The following is a 15,300-nucleotide window of genomic DNA, read 5'->3' on the forward strand; positions in this document are numbered from 1 at the left end:
GAACAAAAGCATCAAAAAAAATTTGAGTTGAGATATGTAATCCTCCATTTTTATTGTAAGGCAAGGCATGTGGAAAACAAATGAATGGCTGTACTTGACTCATTGACTATAGATTGTAGCTTGTTGTCACTTCTTCTGCAGCCAAGGAAGAAGAATCCTGGGCCAAATCCCTGGGATCATCAGCGCCCCCTACAATGAGGCAGGAGAACTGCGTGCCTCACTTCGTGCCTCGTCCAGCTATTTCAGGATCGCTCAACTCAAGGGAGACGTTACACACAGTTGTTGACAGAAAACACTACATTATATAAATTAGTTAAACTATGGAAATTTAGTACATTTAGCAAACCTGTCTGAACATTTTAATAGCGACATACAGAGAGATAGCATTACGGTCTCACTGTATAGCATGCCAGCACAGCTAGTTGAGTCATTGTGTAATCCATAGTGAGGCTCGGCTGGCTGGTGCCTCACCACAGGTCTCTTCTCAGTATTTCAGAGGTAAATGGGAAAGTTCATTGATTTTTAGTAAAAATAATTTGAAATTGCTGATGTTAAATGGAAAATAACTTTATAATACACATCACAGGATAAATATAACCATTTAATTTATTTCTTCCATTTTTCATTTCTTTTCTTTCATAATAGCAAGTGAGGCCGTGCCTCACCTGGAATGCATTACCCACTAGGAACAAGGGTGCACTGTAGTCAGAAATATTTCCATGTTTGCAACTTTTGATACAGCTAGGCATTTAAATGGGGTAAATAGTGTGATGTGAATGTGGAAGAGGGTGTATGTTTTAATTCCCTTACATACAGAAAATTTATTAAAACAAATATAAGAGTAAAAATCATTGGGACAACATTTATTTTGGAAAAGACAAGACTTCACCTCAAAGAAGAGGATTGTCACCACAAAATTTCTTTATGTATAGAAGTGTTACGAGTGAGGAAAAGCATATTGTCTCAATTAACATGAACTTTCATTAAATGCAGATGTTAGTGTAGTATACCTCACAACCATATCACATTTTTTTCCTGAAGAACTACGGTATGTGTCAATAAAAGGTATTAGTTTTTGCTATCAAATATTTGTATACATGTATGCATATATACTTATACATATGTGTTTAGATTTCAACTTTGGATGTACTGTACAGTTTTTTGTGCATAGCACAATGCATTACTTCTTAATGTTTTACTGAGCAATTTTATGTCGCAATTTTAAATCAAAATTATAACACACAGGGAACATAATTGTTCAGGTGTAAAATTTCCAGCATCAAAATTTAACAGTCCTAGAATAATAAACACCATGAAGAGAAGTGGAACAGTCTGTCTCAATTCTGCTTCCCTGGGGACACAAGCTTGTCTTAACATGACGTTAACATGAGAAGGTACACTTCTCTCCTTAAGAGACACTTACATCACAGGCGCCATCCTCTCATGCTACTGCTCTCTATTCTCTACAAGTACTCTTTATTTAAACCTGAGACAATAAATTCAGGTACCATGAACAACATCAGAGGATGAACTAACGTCAGATTTCAGAGAACTCTAGTATGATGCTTTAACATTTTACAGTACTTCTGTGAAGTTTTAAAGTTATGTACAAATACATATACCCAGAACTCTGGCACAATGTTATTATAATTATTCAAGCATTCAAAATTCATGTTTCAGCCATTTTCTTCTACATGATGCATCCCAAGAGCAACCTGAAGCTAATACAGTTTCCCTTCTTAACACTCCAAATCATAATGGGCTGTGTGCTCGGTCTGTGATATTGTTGGCTAAAGTTTCTTTAAAAAAACTCAATGAAATTGTTGTGCCACCTTTGGGCTTCAGCAATACAGCTGCTTTTATGGAGTTGCAGTATTTGCAATGCAAGCGTCTACATGTCATGTTAGTGGAATACGCTGACAGGAACATTTCATTGCCTGAGTTAATAAAAGACTGCCATTATCAGAAACATGCTCGGCCTACTAAAAACGCAAGCAGGACTTATTGTGCTTTGTGGTTTTTCTGCAATCTTGGCAAAGTACGGTACCTCCAATGCTCACACAGAGCTACTGTACAACTGTCCAGACATGTCCAATTTGAAGAGCTTGCAGAGGGTCTCTACACTTTAAGTTACAGAGAACTTTTGGCTGAATCTTGTTCTCTGGAGGAATTAGTTTTGAATCCATGGATGAACTGCTTAGAACTGGGTGAAACCGCCTTGGCAAGGCAGCACTGTTTTAATGACTTTTTTTACGCCAGGTCTCAGCAGCTACTTCTATAGAGAGTACTATTCGCCTATTCATTAACGGCACCAAAGTTGACATTGCTCTCGGCCAGTTCCCAGTAATGTACGTGCCAAGATTTATTATCAAAACAAATTCCATGCATTCACAAATACAGAGATTATTTGCGTTATAGTAAGTGTAAATCTATTGATTCATAGTTCTATAGCTTTTTTAAATTGCTTGCAATAACCTTGAAGGGGACAGAAATGTCTGTACATTCTACTAAATTCTTTTATTCTTTTCATTTTTTTCAGTAGTGATAGAGATGTTTCAATAAAACATAAATGTCAGCCTTACAGTAGTTGAGGTTCAGTTGGCGAATCGGATGGTGGGACATTTAATGACATAATAAAAAACAAAAAAAACTGTTCTGGTGGCACGAGAGATCAGGGTCAGGGTACCAACAAATTAAAACATTATCATGCTTCATAGAAATCGATACAAGACAAGCCAACAATGGAGTGATCTACAAAGCACAAACCTTACTGAAAAGACCAATACCCACAGACTTAAGTTCGATATGGACACAAAGCACCTTGTTATATAATCTGTAGATCCAGGTAACATTTCTAAACAGCAGAGTATCCACTTCGTGCTTCACGCTCAAGGCAAATCAGTCCTCATTTGATTACACCTTTTAGTTTGGACGCTTCAGCTTAATATAATGTAGTTCTATTTCGCAATGCTTCTGAATCCAAATCAAAACAATAATCACTTCATTGAGATGACTGCATGAATCTCTGAATTCTTGCATACCTTATAAAAAGCTTTACTAGAGAGGCACTGTATACGTACAATTTATTTTCACCATGAAGAAGATCAGAGAAGACAACCAAAGGCATCCTAATGATCATTCAACCCATATCAATATAGCTTCATATAAAAACTGACTGATGAAGTGTTCCAACTATTTCAATCTTGAAATACAAATCAAAAAATAGTCCTATATTGAATGAGTTTGAACTCATTTGCTCAGCAGTTTGGAGGCGAGAGTGTCCAGAACACTGTTTTGCAGACTACGGAGCAAATACTCCATTATCTGGTTTGGAAACACACAAAACAAGAAACCTGCTGCGGTTTACAACCACACCAGCTAAAACAAATGTAGCAACCAGTGAAAACCCAGACACTGTTAAAGAAGTGCTTTCTCTGAACATGGTAGACACTGTGTTTTTGTTAATGAAACCAGTGTTGAATATGTTGAACTGTTCTAAATTAAAGTGACTACTAGTCATAATAATTACATTCTTATGTAGGCTTCATGCTGTCTTGGTTTTTTTTTCTTCTTCTTCAATTTAATGTTAGGGCAGTAAAGAGAGTAGTATATGTAGTAAGCAAAAAAGTCCACAACACGTAATTATCTGTAAGAGGGGCTTTCCTTTAACTTGTCTCTGTCTTCAGCTGTCAGACTAAGACGATACCTTCAAACAAATAGGTCCATGTGTTTTACAAGATGTGATTGGCTGCTACAGGATGCCCCAGTATATAAATAGAATTCATGTTAGAGATGAAGTAGATCATGCTCCATCACGTAGGAGAAACATCTTCAATTTGTCTCTGCATTATCAAAAAGGTGAGACACATCTTTCAAATGGAAAGTAAATTGTGTTTTATCAGAAACATATTCATCCAGATTGTCTTATAGTTAGTCCACTTTAATCTTAATTTGAAATCTGTTTTATGTTCTTTAGCAAAGTAAATTAAACAAACAATATCTTAATTTTGTACATATATATTTTTATAATTACACTTTTCCATCTAGAAACAGCCATGATGAAGCTCTTGGTATGCATGATGTGTCTGATGGTTACTACCTTGGCTGCACCCGTAAGTTTGACCTCTCCGTGACGGATCATCTATCCTGCCGTCTGATTCCCTTTAAAAATGTCAAATATTATTTTCTGTGTGAAAATGTCCTAATTTATCTTGTTTGGTCTGCAGGCTCAGGAGAGTGAAAGCAACGAGGTAAAAGACTTTCCTCTTTCTGAGAGAATTTGCTTCTGTCTGCGGGGACATGTTTTACCATGTTTTTGTCATGTCATCAAATGTGGAGGATGATAAATGTCAGACAGAAACAGGGTAATTGACATAATTGCAATGCCCGTCTGGAAATGTCTGGTATTTCTTTCGCAGGTTGCGGCACATGCTAATTTGGCCCTAAAGTGGATGGAGATGTACAGGATGTATCAGCAGCAGGTTGTGGGGGTTCACTGTCATTTTAAAAAGTCAATCCATCAATATAGCAATGACTTAAATCAATGCATAAAATATGCAGAAGCTTTCACTAATCACAAATTGTATTTTTCAGGGTGTAGTTGGAAACCCTTTCCTTCCTGCTGCTGATGCTCCTGTAAGTCTATAACTTGTAGGATGACCTTTAATGGTTTTGTATGAAAATATTTAAAATACTATATTTCACCTGCAAAATTTTGCTTTACCTACCTTAGCAGTGGTAAAACACACAACATCTCAACATCCTTCTCGTCAGAATTCAAATAGCAGTTTAAGTTACAGATGCTCCATTTATGCAGGTGGTTGCTGCACCGGTCCAGTCCTTCGATGTCCCCCCTCCTGCTCCCGTTATTGCAAGTGATGCATCAGAGGAGGAGACAGAAGTGAGCTGAAAACACAATTTTCATAAATCTGTCTCTGTTCATCCATGAGAGTATTCTACTTTCTGGTTATACTTTCAATGTTTGCACTTGCATAATCAGAAAATCTCATTGTTTGTTTTCCCAAAGCAATCAGATTTTTTAGAAGAAAAAAAAAGCAGATATTTTGATTTAGTGCAGGTATTGGTCAGTTCTGACTAATACTAGGCCTTGGCAGGGTGACAGTGAGCCATTATGCATAATAACAGGACCAGAAACTAAGTGGAAGCAAATTAGAAGACAAATTAATTTCTTGTTGATTGTATGGTGTGCCTTAAAAACAGCTATAAAATTTGAATGTCAATAAAAATATCACAAAGATATTTTCATAAATAAGTATTTTATTTCCATAAAGCTGGAATAGGCAAAATGAAAAGTTAATAAGTTAAGGTATACCTTTATCCGTCCCACAGTGGGGAAATTTGAAATCGAGTGAGCCCAAGATATGCTATCATGTAAGTCCACCAAATGGCCTGTAATTCCAAGCAATTTTCTTTCTATATGGAACAGGAAGGAGACCCTGCTCCAAAAGCTGCAGCACCCGTAGGTCCTGCTGGCCCCTTAAACTCTGATGAAGAGGAGGAGGCAGAAACCGAGGAAGTGGAGGCAGCAGAACCCGAACCACCTGTGACTGAAGCAGCACCAGCAGATCCAGCAGTAGAACCTGCAGCAGAACCAGCAGCACCTGCAGCAGAGCCAGCAGGAGACCCTGCTGCAGCTGATGCTGGTGATGTGGCTGTGCCCCCTGTTGATGTGGTTCCTATTGATATTTTCCCAGCAGTCACTGAGGTGGCCAATGATGCAGCTGACCCTGCCATTGCTGATGCCCCTGTTGCTGTTGATGCTGGTGCTGCCCAGCTGCCAGCTTAGATCGACAGATTCTGCTGGACTTAAGTTCTTTGTGGCTAGCCAGTGTGCTCAGCTTCTAGCCGTTAGGCGTGATATACTGTATATGCAACACGTAAGTTTGGAAGGTTAATAGAGATCAGAAGAACAAAATACAAGTGTGAAAACAATCTGTAAGACTCTTTTTAAAGCAAACTAATTAAACAGTGTTTTGGGGTTTAAAACTGTACAATCAAACTGTTTCTTTGACTTCTTTTTGTGTTTCTTTATAATTATTATAGGTTAATTATGAGATAGCAAATGAAACACAAAGATGACAGGTCTGGGGGGACTCCTATGTAGATTCATATTTTTCACAGCAGAAAAAAGTATCACTAGTATCTTTAATAAAAATTCTGTGTTTGCATGAAGAGCAACAAGACAGTGACAGATGATGTGCTTTTAACTTTTTCATAGTTTGGAATTGTCAAGTTGACTAGAACAAAAATACATCATATGTGGTATCAAAACAAATTGAGTGAGTACAGGCAGATTAATTAGATTGATTGCCTGAGGATGACATGAGTACTAAGAACAATGTTGAAAACAGTCGTGAAACTAAAAACACAACATGAGCCAACAGGAACTGACACCGACACACGCAGTGTGTATTGTAGACACAAGCTGGAGGATCCTCTGCCATGAGACTGCAGCACTCAGCTCATTGGTGTTTGGATCTAATGTCATTCCTGTGATTGTTATACGTTTAATAGTTACCCAATCCCACTGATCTGGAGCATGTATGTAAGTCACGGCACACTATAATAGGATCAGAGCTGGATATATTTGAGAGTGCTGAATGAGCAGGGGCTGCCTGTGTATGTCCGTGCATGTGCGCATGTGTGTGCGTGTGTGTGGGTGTGTATACGCATGTCAAGCCGACTATATTCTCCACCACTTTACAAATGATCAAAATTATGGTCTGTCACTAATAACAGAAACAAGAGTGGTGAAGGTAAACAGGTGTTATTGTCCCCACAATCGAGTACATGGTCCACACTTTACTCTAGTGTATCCCATCTAACTCTTTTACCTCTACTCTCCTCAGCCAGCTCTAATCCTCAAATCCTTATCAGGGTCACTGAGACTCTGTGTCACAGTTAGTGTGACTCAATGCTTACAGGTGCCACTTGTCTGGCTTCATTTTAACATTATTTTAATTAAAATATGATGTTTGGTTAATTTTTCTGCTGCTACAGCCATCATCCAGATGTTATGTGAGCTACTAGAAGATCATAGAGGAATGGGCTTCACATTACAATAACAGCTGGACGAGGTAAACTGAACCGCTCGTGCATCATGAAACTCAGTTTTTCTCCATTTGTTTAGTGAAAATCTGGAGTGTGTTGCTGAACTACAAATGTAGTTGAGATTGCAGGCTAAATGCATTGCCTTCTCTTTATGCAGCCTTATGGATTTCCTGTGTACCAAGTTTTTGTGATAAAAAATTTATGTTGATTTTCTCTGCTTAATGGAGTGAGGTTCCTCCGCAATGGTTTTCTTCTATTATTATGTTTGTGTAGCATGTAACTTCACATGAAAAATCTTTTTTTTTTAGCAGGGTAACCTTCAAATCTGTTGCCATGACCTCTTCAAACAACCCTAACCCTACCCAACTCAATGTGCTACCACACCCTGCACCACAGTTTGTCTCGGACAATAAAAATGGCCTGTAAGTAAAAGAGAGAGGGAGGGAGAGAGAGAGAGAGAGAGAGAGAGAGAGAGAGAGAGAGAGAGAGAGAGAGAGAGAGAGAGAGAGAGAGAGAGAGAGAGAGATTGATTAAAAAATAATAATCACATTAAAAAATAATCACATTGACACAAAGTCCAAAAGACGTTCGTGTAACAAGGATTTTCAATAGTACTGTGTGTTTTCTGAACAAAGAAACATCTAACCTTTTAACACTTATCAAACTAAAAAAACTGACAAAATTCATTCATTCATTAGAAAAAACAACAACTATCCGTTCTCCTCAATAATCTCTTCTACAATCCATGTCTTTTACTTTTTTCCTTAGTTTTTTAAGAGAGAGAGAGAGAGAGAGAGAGAGAGAGAGAGAGAGAGAGAGAGAGAGAGAGAGAGAGAGAGAGAGGGATACAGTGTATAATGTGGTTATTAAATGCGTTGTATGCATTGTGCTGTGTTTTAACAGAAGTGTCCCTCAAGCAAATCTTTATCATCAGCTTAACATGAATAACAGCAATAACAATGAAGAGTAAGTAGAATTTCTATTTGATGTTTTGTGCAGCATTAAATGTTTCAAATAATTAAAAGTGTAATTAGGTTGAACCTTTTTGTAAATGTTGCTTAACAGTGTTTCATCTTCACAATTTTCTGTATACAATATGTCTCTAATTTATAGAGAGCAGAAGAAGGAAAATGAAGCAAAGGAAAATGAGAAGGAAAAGGAAAAACAGGAAAAGGAAAAGCAAGAAAAAGAAAAGCAAGAAAAAGAGAAACAGGAAAAGGAAAAACAAGAAAAAGAAAAAGAAAAGTAAGTATATCTCTCATAGTTCCCTCATCAAGCTACATTTTCAAATTCCCTTGTAAAGTATGCTTACATTAGTTTCATTATCTGTTTCCAAAGGCCCAAAGAAATATTCGTCATAAATCCCGCTGGGAATTTGTATTACAACTGGCTTTTCATAATTACAATACCAGTCATGTACAACTGGACCATGATCATTGCCAGGTAACTACTAGAAATTATTCTCTTGCAATAATATATGTGCAGCAAAGATCTTATTATTATTCCACGTAGCTCCATCAAGTGATATTAACATCCAATCCTACACATTAAAGATGGTACACATTATTATGGTTCCAACAGCAGGGAGATGTTTTGTTAGTTGTGACTTTATTTGAGTTGAGATTTGACTTCCGGTAGCATGACAGGCCACAGGGGTATCAAAAAAACATGATTTATTCATGAAGTAAACTCATTGCTGGTGCCATCTGCTCTTTCCAACAGGGCTTGCTTTGAGGAGCTACAGCAAAACTTCCTCCTTTACTGGGTTTTTCTGGATTACACTGCAGACCTAATGTACCTGGCTGATATGTTTTTCAGGACTAGAACAGGTGAAAAAGGCCAGCCTGACTCTCTCAGTTATTTTGCATTCGGTTCTGTTGCACATAAAATCATTACATTTATTAAACATATTTTCATAGATTTATGAGCAATCAATCAAAAGAGATTGTGGTGAATGTGTTTCATTTGTTCACACAATCCACTGACAGACCAAGATTCTGAGACAGGTTTCCTGCCTCTAAGGCTAGAACTAAGTACAGGTTGAAAGAAATTGTTCTATCACCAAACTGGTAGGTGCACTGTGCACACTTGATTTTATATGTTATGAGTCTACTCAGAGTCAGTGCAGCACTGGGATGATGGTGGTATTTCTCAACCCTGTGGGAACGACAGCCTGACTTATATTGAAAATATCTATGACATCTGCCAGCTGATTAGCATTGTCCCTTTGCAAACATTGGTATGTGCCTGGCTTAGCAACTGGGTTGACAGTGGATAGTTTCCTCCTCGCCATATCAGCTTGGTCGAGACCCTTCTCAAGGGTTTGTGGGTTCTTATTAAACATCAACGTGCCTAATCATAAGATGACCATGAGGTGGACCATTTTTTGCTCACTGAAGACGCTGTAAAACTAATGCAATGCTTTGTTAGCGTTTGTGCCAATGGTAATGGTATCGGAATTGCTCTGTAATAAAAACGGTGTGCTCTTCATCTCTAAAAGATTTGGTTGTGGAGGAAGGAAGGTTGCGACTTTAATTTCCTCACACTACTCATTATTTATACATAATGCATTAATTTTAGCTGATATTGAAACAGATTTGGGCAGGATGACTAATCACAGTCATCAAGAGATCAATTTGAGTATACATTTAATCAAGACCATATTAAATTAGTTATAAAATAATGTAAACCTCAAACATTTTGACACAGTTAATAAAATCAAAGCCAAATTTGATTAGGACAATATCTGCATTCAAAAATCTGAATGATAATTGATGTGAAGACTATAATCATTTTTGGGATCAGCAAACTCAACCAATACCAACTGTTTGCTTGCAGGTTACCTTGAGCAAGGCCTAATGGTGAAAGACAAGAAACTGCTCAGGGATCGCTACATCACCAGCTTCCAGTTCCGTCTGGATCTCATCTCCATGCTTCCCACCGACGTTTTCTATTTGTACTTTGGTCTTGAATACCCAGAGATTCGTCTCAATAAGCTGCTGCGAATTGGTCGAATGATGGAGTTCTTCACAAGGACAGAAACTAAAACCAATTACCCCAACATCTTCCGAATAGCAAACTTGATTATGTACATCCTCATTATCATCCACTGGAATGCTTGCTTCTACTTCTCCTTCTCTAAATCCATTGGGTTTGGTTCTGATGAATGGGTTTACCCATCTCTGGATGATCCGGAAGAGCCAGCATTTGCAGAGCCAATGCGGAAGTATTCATTCAGTCTCTACTGGTCCACATTGACCCTAACTACAATTGGGGAAACTCCACCACCAGCCCTGGACTCAGAATTTCTCTTTCATGTGATTGACTTTTTAGTTGGAGTCTTGATCTTTGCCACTATTGTTGGAAACATCGCAACCATGATCTCCAATATGAATGCTGCTCAAGCTAAGTTTCAGTCTCGGATTGACAACATCAAGCAGTACATGCAGGTAGATTGATTGCTTATTTCCAATTACAACAAGAATGAGAATAATCATGTGTGCTTAAATTTAATTTTGAAGGTTTCTTCTTTAATTCATAGGTTCGAAAGGTCAGCAAGGAGCTTGAGGAGCGGGTAATCAAATGGTTTGACTATCTATGGAATAATGGCAAAGCCCAGGATGAAAGAGAAGTGCTGAGGTATCTCCCAGACAAGCTAAAGGCTGAGATTGCCATCCAGGTACACATGGATACACTGAAAAAAGTTCGTATTTTTGCAGACTGTGAGGCCGGCTTGCTGATTGAGCTGGTGCTCAAGTTAAGACCACAAGTGTTCAGCCCTGGAGACTACATCTGTAAAAAGGGCGACATCGGTCGTGAGATGTACATCATCAAAGATGGGAAGCTTGCAGTTGTTGCTGACGATGGTGTCACACAATTTGTTGTGCTGGGAAGTGGAAGCTATTTTGGTGAGATCAGTATCCTTAATATCAAAGGCAGCAAAGCTGGCAACCGGCGAACAGCTAATATTCGTAGCATTGGCTACTCAGACCTTTTTTGCCTGTCCAAGGATGACCTCATGGAGTCACTTTTAGAGTATCCAGATGCCAAAATGATGCTAGAGGAGAAAGGCCGAGAGATCTTGATGAAAGATGGTCTAATAGATTTAGACCCAGCTAACATCTTGCCTGAGGCCAAGGAGCTAGAAGAAAAGGTCAGCAAATTGTACAGCTCAATGGACCTGATGCAGATGAAACTGAGGAAAATTCTGGAAAAGTACAAAAATGCTGACAAGGCACTCAAATATCGCATTAAAGATCTGGAACACCAAACGGGAGAGAAGGTAGAAGATACCGATGAGGATGAAGAAGATGTGAAAAGGGAAGAGAAGGAGGTGGAAGGGGAGAAAAAGGAGGATGAGGGGGACGGAGATGAACAAAAAGTAGAAGGTAAAAAGGGTGAGGAGACAAAGGGTGAAGAAGGAAAAGAGGAAGAGAAAATAGAAGTGGAAAAAGAGGTTCAGGAAACAAAAGAGGAAGAAGGAAAAGGCAAAGAAGCAGAAGAAGAGACAACGCATGAGGAGGCCACAGAGGAGAAGAAAAAAATAAGCCCATAGATTGTGTAAAATTATAAGTAGTTAATAATTTAGACATTAAAAAATCCCTTCTTGAATGACAGATAAGAGTAAAAAGCAAAAGACACTAGACAATGACTGAGAGACTTACTGGACAAGCTGTTCAGATGGCATAAGCCTAAAGAGAGACATACAATGAATAAATACTGCCGATGTCAACACTGGAACTAAATTCAAGAGATTTGCTTTAATCATCTTGCTTATTGTGATATTGTTGGCTCATGGTTGAGTATTGATGGTACATACATACATAACAGCACCTGACTGTTTTTCAGAACACTGCAATACACACTTTTGTCCACACAAGGGTAGCAGATAGCAAGGATAATCAATGCAATGAGCCTGAAGCGCTTTCAAAGGTTCCCAACACCCACAAGAGATAATGCTGATTTTATTTTCAGAACATTGGTCCACTGCTGCAGCGGTGGTAGTTCAGTGTGCCATACAAATTCCTTATGTAATAAAAGAAAGACTATAAAACAAAAAGTAATAAAACATTTAACAGATAATAGTAGCTATTTCAGGTTTAGATACAATTACATTTAAGAGGGTAGTCAGAGCTAAAAGCACCTGAGGTCATTAGGAGCTTGTTGTGTCTAGTATGTGTAGCTTGGTGGCAAAATGAAGTTTTATTTTTTCATGGTGTTCCAGGTATCAGTGATTGATCCCCATTTTGTTCCATCAACAAACAGAAGGAACGATGTAGACTAAATAAACTGGGAGATGAGACAATGGAAAACAGGTCAATGCAATTTGACAATGAGGATAAGGGGAAAATGGAGAGGGAAAACTTCAAGAGAAAGACAAGAGAGACAAAATGATACCCAACATGTAACTGGAAAAACATCGACACAGGGGGAGAGGGAAACAGCAGGAAGAAAAGAAAAAAGGCAAAGAGAAATAAGGAAATACAAAATACAACAAAGAGAAAACAGCTTCCAAAATGAAACAAGAGACAAAAAATGGAACGTGAAATCGACAGTGAACCTTGTGGGGCAGATCAATCAGCAAATGTCAGCTATAATCCAAAAGTTGCTCTTTCGCTTTACTTCCTCTTCTAATGATGTGATGCTGGTGGGTTGGTTGTTTTACTTGTCGGCACAGAAATTACCAGATTTCCAGGAACCAGGGAGGTTCACATCCAGTGAAATGGACTCAGCCTGGAATATTTTTTAGCTTTCCTCAACTTTAATTGGGAGCATTATTGTACAAAGATGACTGTAAAGATTCCAACTAATCCTTATGGAAGGTCGGAGAATGTGCCAGGAATCCTAAACAGATGCATGTCAATCAGTCATCCTTGGCAGAGGTGTGAGCTCTACTGAGTGCCAATCTTGTTTCAAGTATAGCAATAATGTGTTATGTTGAAACACATTCAGTCTGAGATGCTGCATCACAGTGGGGTAGCCTGTTATAACACAAAGGGCAATTCTTTACAGTCAACATTTTAATCTAGGTTCACCAGAAAGAAAAACATTACTGTTGCAGTAAAAATTACTTAGAGTGAGATGAGTCAATTACAGTGTCTTGTCTTCTCTTTTTAACAGAACCTTTGCTATTGAAAGCATTTCTTCTTTCAGATAGAGATTTTCACTCAGCAAGAGATATTGTAATCACATACGAGAAATGTTGCAGTTCACCATTGAAATGTATAGATGTGTAAGTTGTTTCTACATCACCGAGCACATTTGATTTGATTTCGCTCAGAACATACACGGATCTCTCACTCATTGTCTGTTGCCTATATGTAACAACGCACAGGCGCATTTCACTTATGAACTTAATGTTCTGAAACCCAGTCACCTGTGGAAACAAAGCAAAAAGCAAAAAAAACAAAAAACCCTAACCAATAAATAAATAGCCCTGCACTTACTCTGTTCTCTAAGTAAGTGTGTGAGAGCAGCTGAGCGTATGGCTTTCAATTTTCCTTTTTACTTGCCTCTCGCCACTGATGACCACACAGCACCTGCAGAGTCCCGTTCACAAACCCAAATGCATTAATCAAGTCCAACAACAACCAATATATCTTAAACACTGACTCACAATTGCAAATAAACATGAATGTGAGTTTGAATTGGTCATTTGTCTTGTTGTCATGTGTTTGCCCTGTGATTAACTAGTCCAAAGTCAGCTGGTATAGACTCAAGAATTAGATATTTATACTTTAATTGCTTTTTTTTTTTAGCATCTGGATCTTCACCTATTGACTTCAAGATTAGGCTGATGCACACATTTTTAGTGTGTGTGTGCGTGTGTGTGTGTGTGTGTGTGTGTGTGTGTGTGTGTGTGTGTGTGTGTGTGTGTGTGTGTGTGTGTGTGTGTGTGTGTGAAAGAAAATTCTGTAAACTGCCAAAATAAAATCTTTCTTACAATTAAAAATGAAAAAAGAAATGTTGGCCTACAATAACAAACTATAAAATAAAAGAAGCAATGTTCTGAGAACAACAAGAACCAACTCAAATTGAAGGACATGAAGGTCACAAAGACCTAGCCCTAAACAATATGGACATTTTGTCTTTAACTGGATCAGGTTGTTCAAATGATACTGTATATTATTACCTTAGACTACCTGAGCATCTCCCCATCTCCTGCCCGTCAGTCCGCTGGGATAGGCTCCAGCAACCTCCATGACCCACAAATGTGGAAGAAGGGCTTTGGAAAGTGAATGAATGAATGAATGAATGAATGAATGAATGAATGGATGGATGGATGAATGAATGAATGAATGAATGAATGAATGAATGAATGAATGAATGTCTTGCGCATTCCATGTTGTATAAATATTGCCACATTCTTTGTGATGTCATGATCTAAACTGCAATAGCAAATGAAAATGTTTTCAGCTGACTGAGCATAGGGAAGTGATGGAATGCATGTTATTTTTTCTAACGAAAAAACAGGCTATTAGACTGATTTCCCAGGGGAGTTATTTCTCAGAGGGATTCATGGCCGGTGGCCCTTCTCCGCATTGAACGGCATTAACATAAACAGCCATTAAAGTAAAATGGTTAGATGTTACATTAGCAATGGCCAAGAATTGTAGCGGAGCAGTATACTAGTTTATTGGTCATTGCTTCCTTCACTGATTTGATTCACAGTGTTATTGACTTGACGTGCAGTTAAACTTAACATATGAATCATTTAAAATATGCAACTGTGTGACAATTGTGAATATGACCCTAGTTCCTTTATTAATAGAGCATAAATACATATCAGAAAGAAGTTGGTGCTCTAGTTTTGAGCAAATGTAATTCAGAGATACCTTTGTCATGAACTATTTTCAACTGGAATAATACAGAGTTGGTTGTAAAAGGCTAAATTGACATTGTATGTCTGTCACAATAAAGACATTTCTGTCTCAATGTGCCTCTTTCACATCTTTTAAATGATATTTTGAGCAACAGTAAATGACCAGATAGTGATAATATCAGGTTTTAAATACGGAAATTACATGTTTGTTTTTCATGTGCTTTACTAAAAAAATCGATAAATGCTTGATTTTTATCATGCTTTTCCTTGAACCATTCAATTATCAGAATATTCATCAGGAATTCTCTTATAAGACAAAAGTCTTCAAATCCATAATTATTAAAACACAAGTGAAATAGCCAACCACACATGTACTTCAGTCTGAAAGCCTAACTGGCCTGGGGGTT

General features: G+C 38.0%; 2 protein-coding genes across 3 annotated transcripts; both read left to right on the forward strand.

Annotated features, from left to right (window-relative positions):
• The first annotated feature begins 3,817 nt into the window (after window positions 1-3,817).
• Window positions 3,818-5,972, forward strand: enam (enamelin). The gene is made up of 7 exons (XM_068322504.1): window positions 3,818-3,858; window positions 4,048-4,112; window positions 4,227-4,250; window positions 4,419-4,481; window positions 4,594-4,635; window positions 4,817-4,900; window positions 5,447-5,972. Exons 2-7 carry the CDS (start codon window positions 4,056-4,058, stop codon window positions 5,804-5,806), a joined length of 630 nt encoding a protein of 209 aa, XP_068178605.1. The 5' UTR covers window positions 3,818-3,858; window positions 4,048-4,055; the 3' UTR covers window positions 5,807-5,972.
• A 1,002-nt stretch (window positions 5,973-6,974) lies between these two features.
• cnga1a (cyclic nucleotide gated channel subunit alpha 1a) lies at window positions 6,975-14,953 on the forward strand. 2 transcript variants are annotated; one of them, XM_068321866.1, is made up of 8 exons: window positions 6,975-7,097; window positions 7,380-7,493; window positions 7,975-8,037; window positions 8,185-8,316; window positions 8,410-8,514; window positions 8,794-8,900; window positions 9,910-10,520; window positions 10,613-14,953. In XM_068321866.1, exons 2-8 carry the CDS (start codon window positions 7,405-7,407, stop codon window positions 11,624-11,626), a joined length of 2,121 nt encoding a protein of 706 aa, XP_068177967.1. In that variant the 5' UTR covers window positions 6,975-7,097; window positions 7,380-7,404; the 3' UTR covers window positions 11,627-14,953. The 2 variants fall into 2 exon arrangements, with proteins under 2 accessions (XP_068177967.1, XP_068177968.1); XM_068321867.1 differs by lacking the exon at window positions 7,380-7,493 and having other exon boundaries at window positions 6,996-7,097.
• The last annotated feature ends 347 nt before the right edge of the window (window positions 14,954-15,300 follow it).

The sequence above is a fragment of the Antennarius striatus genome, chromosome 8 (assembly GCF_040054535.1).
Source record: "Antennarius striatus isolate MH-2024 chromosome 8, ASM4005453v1, whole genome shotgun sequence".
NCBI lineage: Eukaryota > Metazoa > Chordata > Actinopteri > Lophiiformes > Antennariidae > Antennarius > Antennarius striatus.

What these genes read in the sequence shown, in the direction of transcription:
- enam (XM_068322504.1), top strand. Translation starts at nt 4,056, where the DNA reads ATGATGAAGCTCTTGGTATGCATGATGTGTCTGATGGTTACTACCTTG. An exon ending in ACAGGATGTATCAGCAGCAG is followed by an intron (nt 4,482 to 4,593) that starts GTTGTGGGGGTT and finishes TGTATTTTTCAG; the next exon opens with GGTGTAGTTGGAAACCCTTT. An exon ending in TTCCTGCTGCTGATGCTCCT is followed by an intron (nt 4,636 to 4,816) that starts GTAAGTCTATAA and finishes CCATTTATGCAG; the next exon opens with GTGGTTGCTGCACCGGTCCA.
- cnga1a (XM_068321866.1), top strand. Translation starts at nt 7,405, where the DNA reads ATGACCTCTTCAAACAACCCTAACCCTACCCAACTCAATGTGCTACCA. An exon ending in CAAGAAAAAGAAAAAGAAAA is followed by an intron (nt 8,317 to 8,409) that starts GTAAGTATATCT and finishes CTGTTTCCAAAG; the next exon opens with GCCCAAAGAAATATTCGTCA. An exon ending in ACATCAAGCAGTACATGCAG is followed by an intron (nt 10,521 to 10,612) that starts GTAGATTGATTG and finishes TTTAATTCATAG; the next exon opens with GTTCGAAAGGTCAGCAAGGA.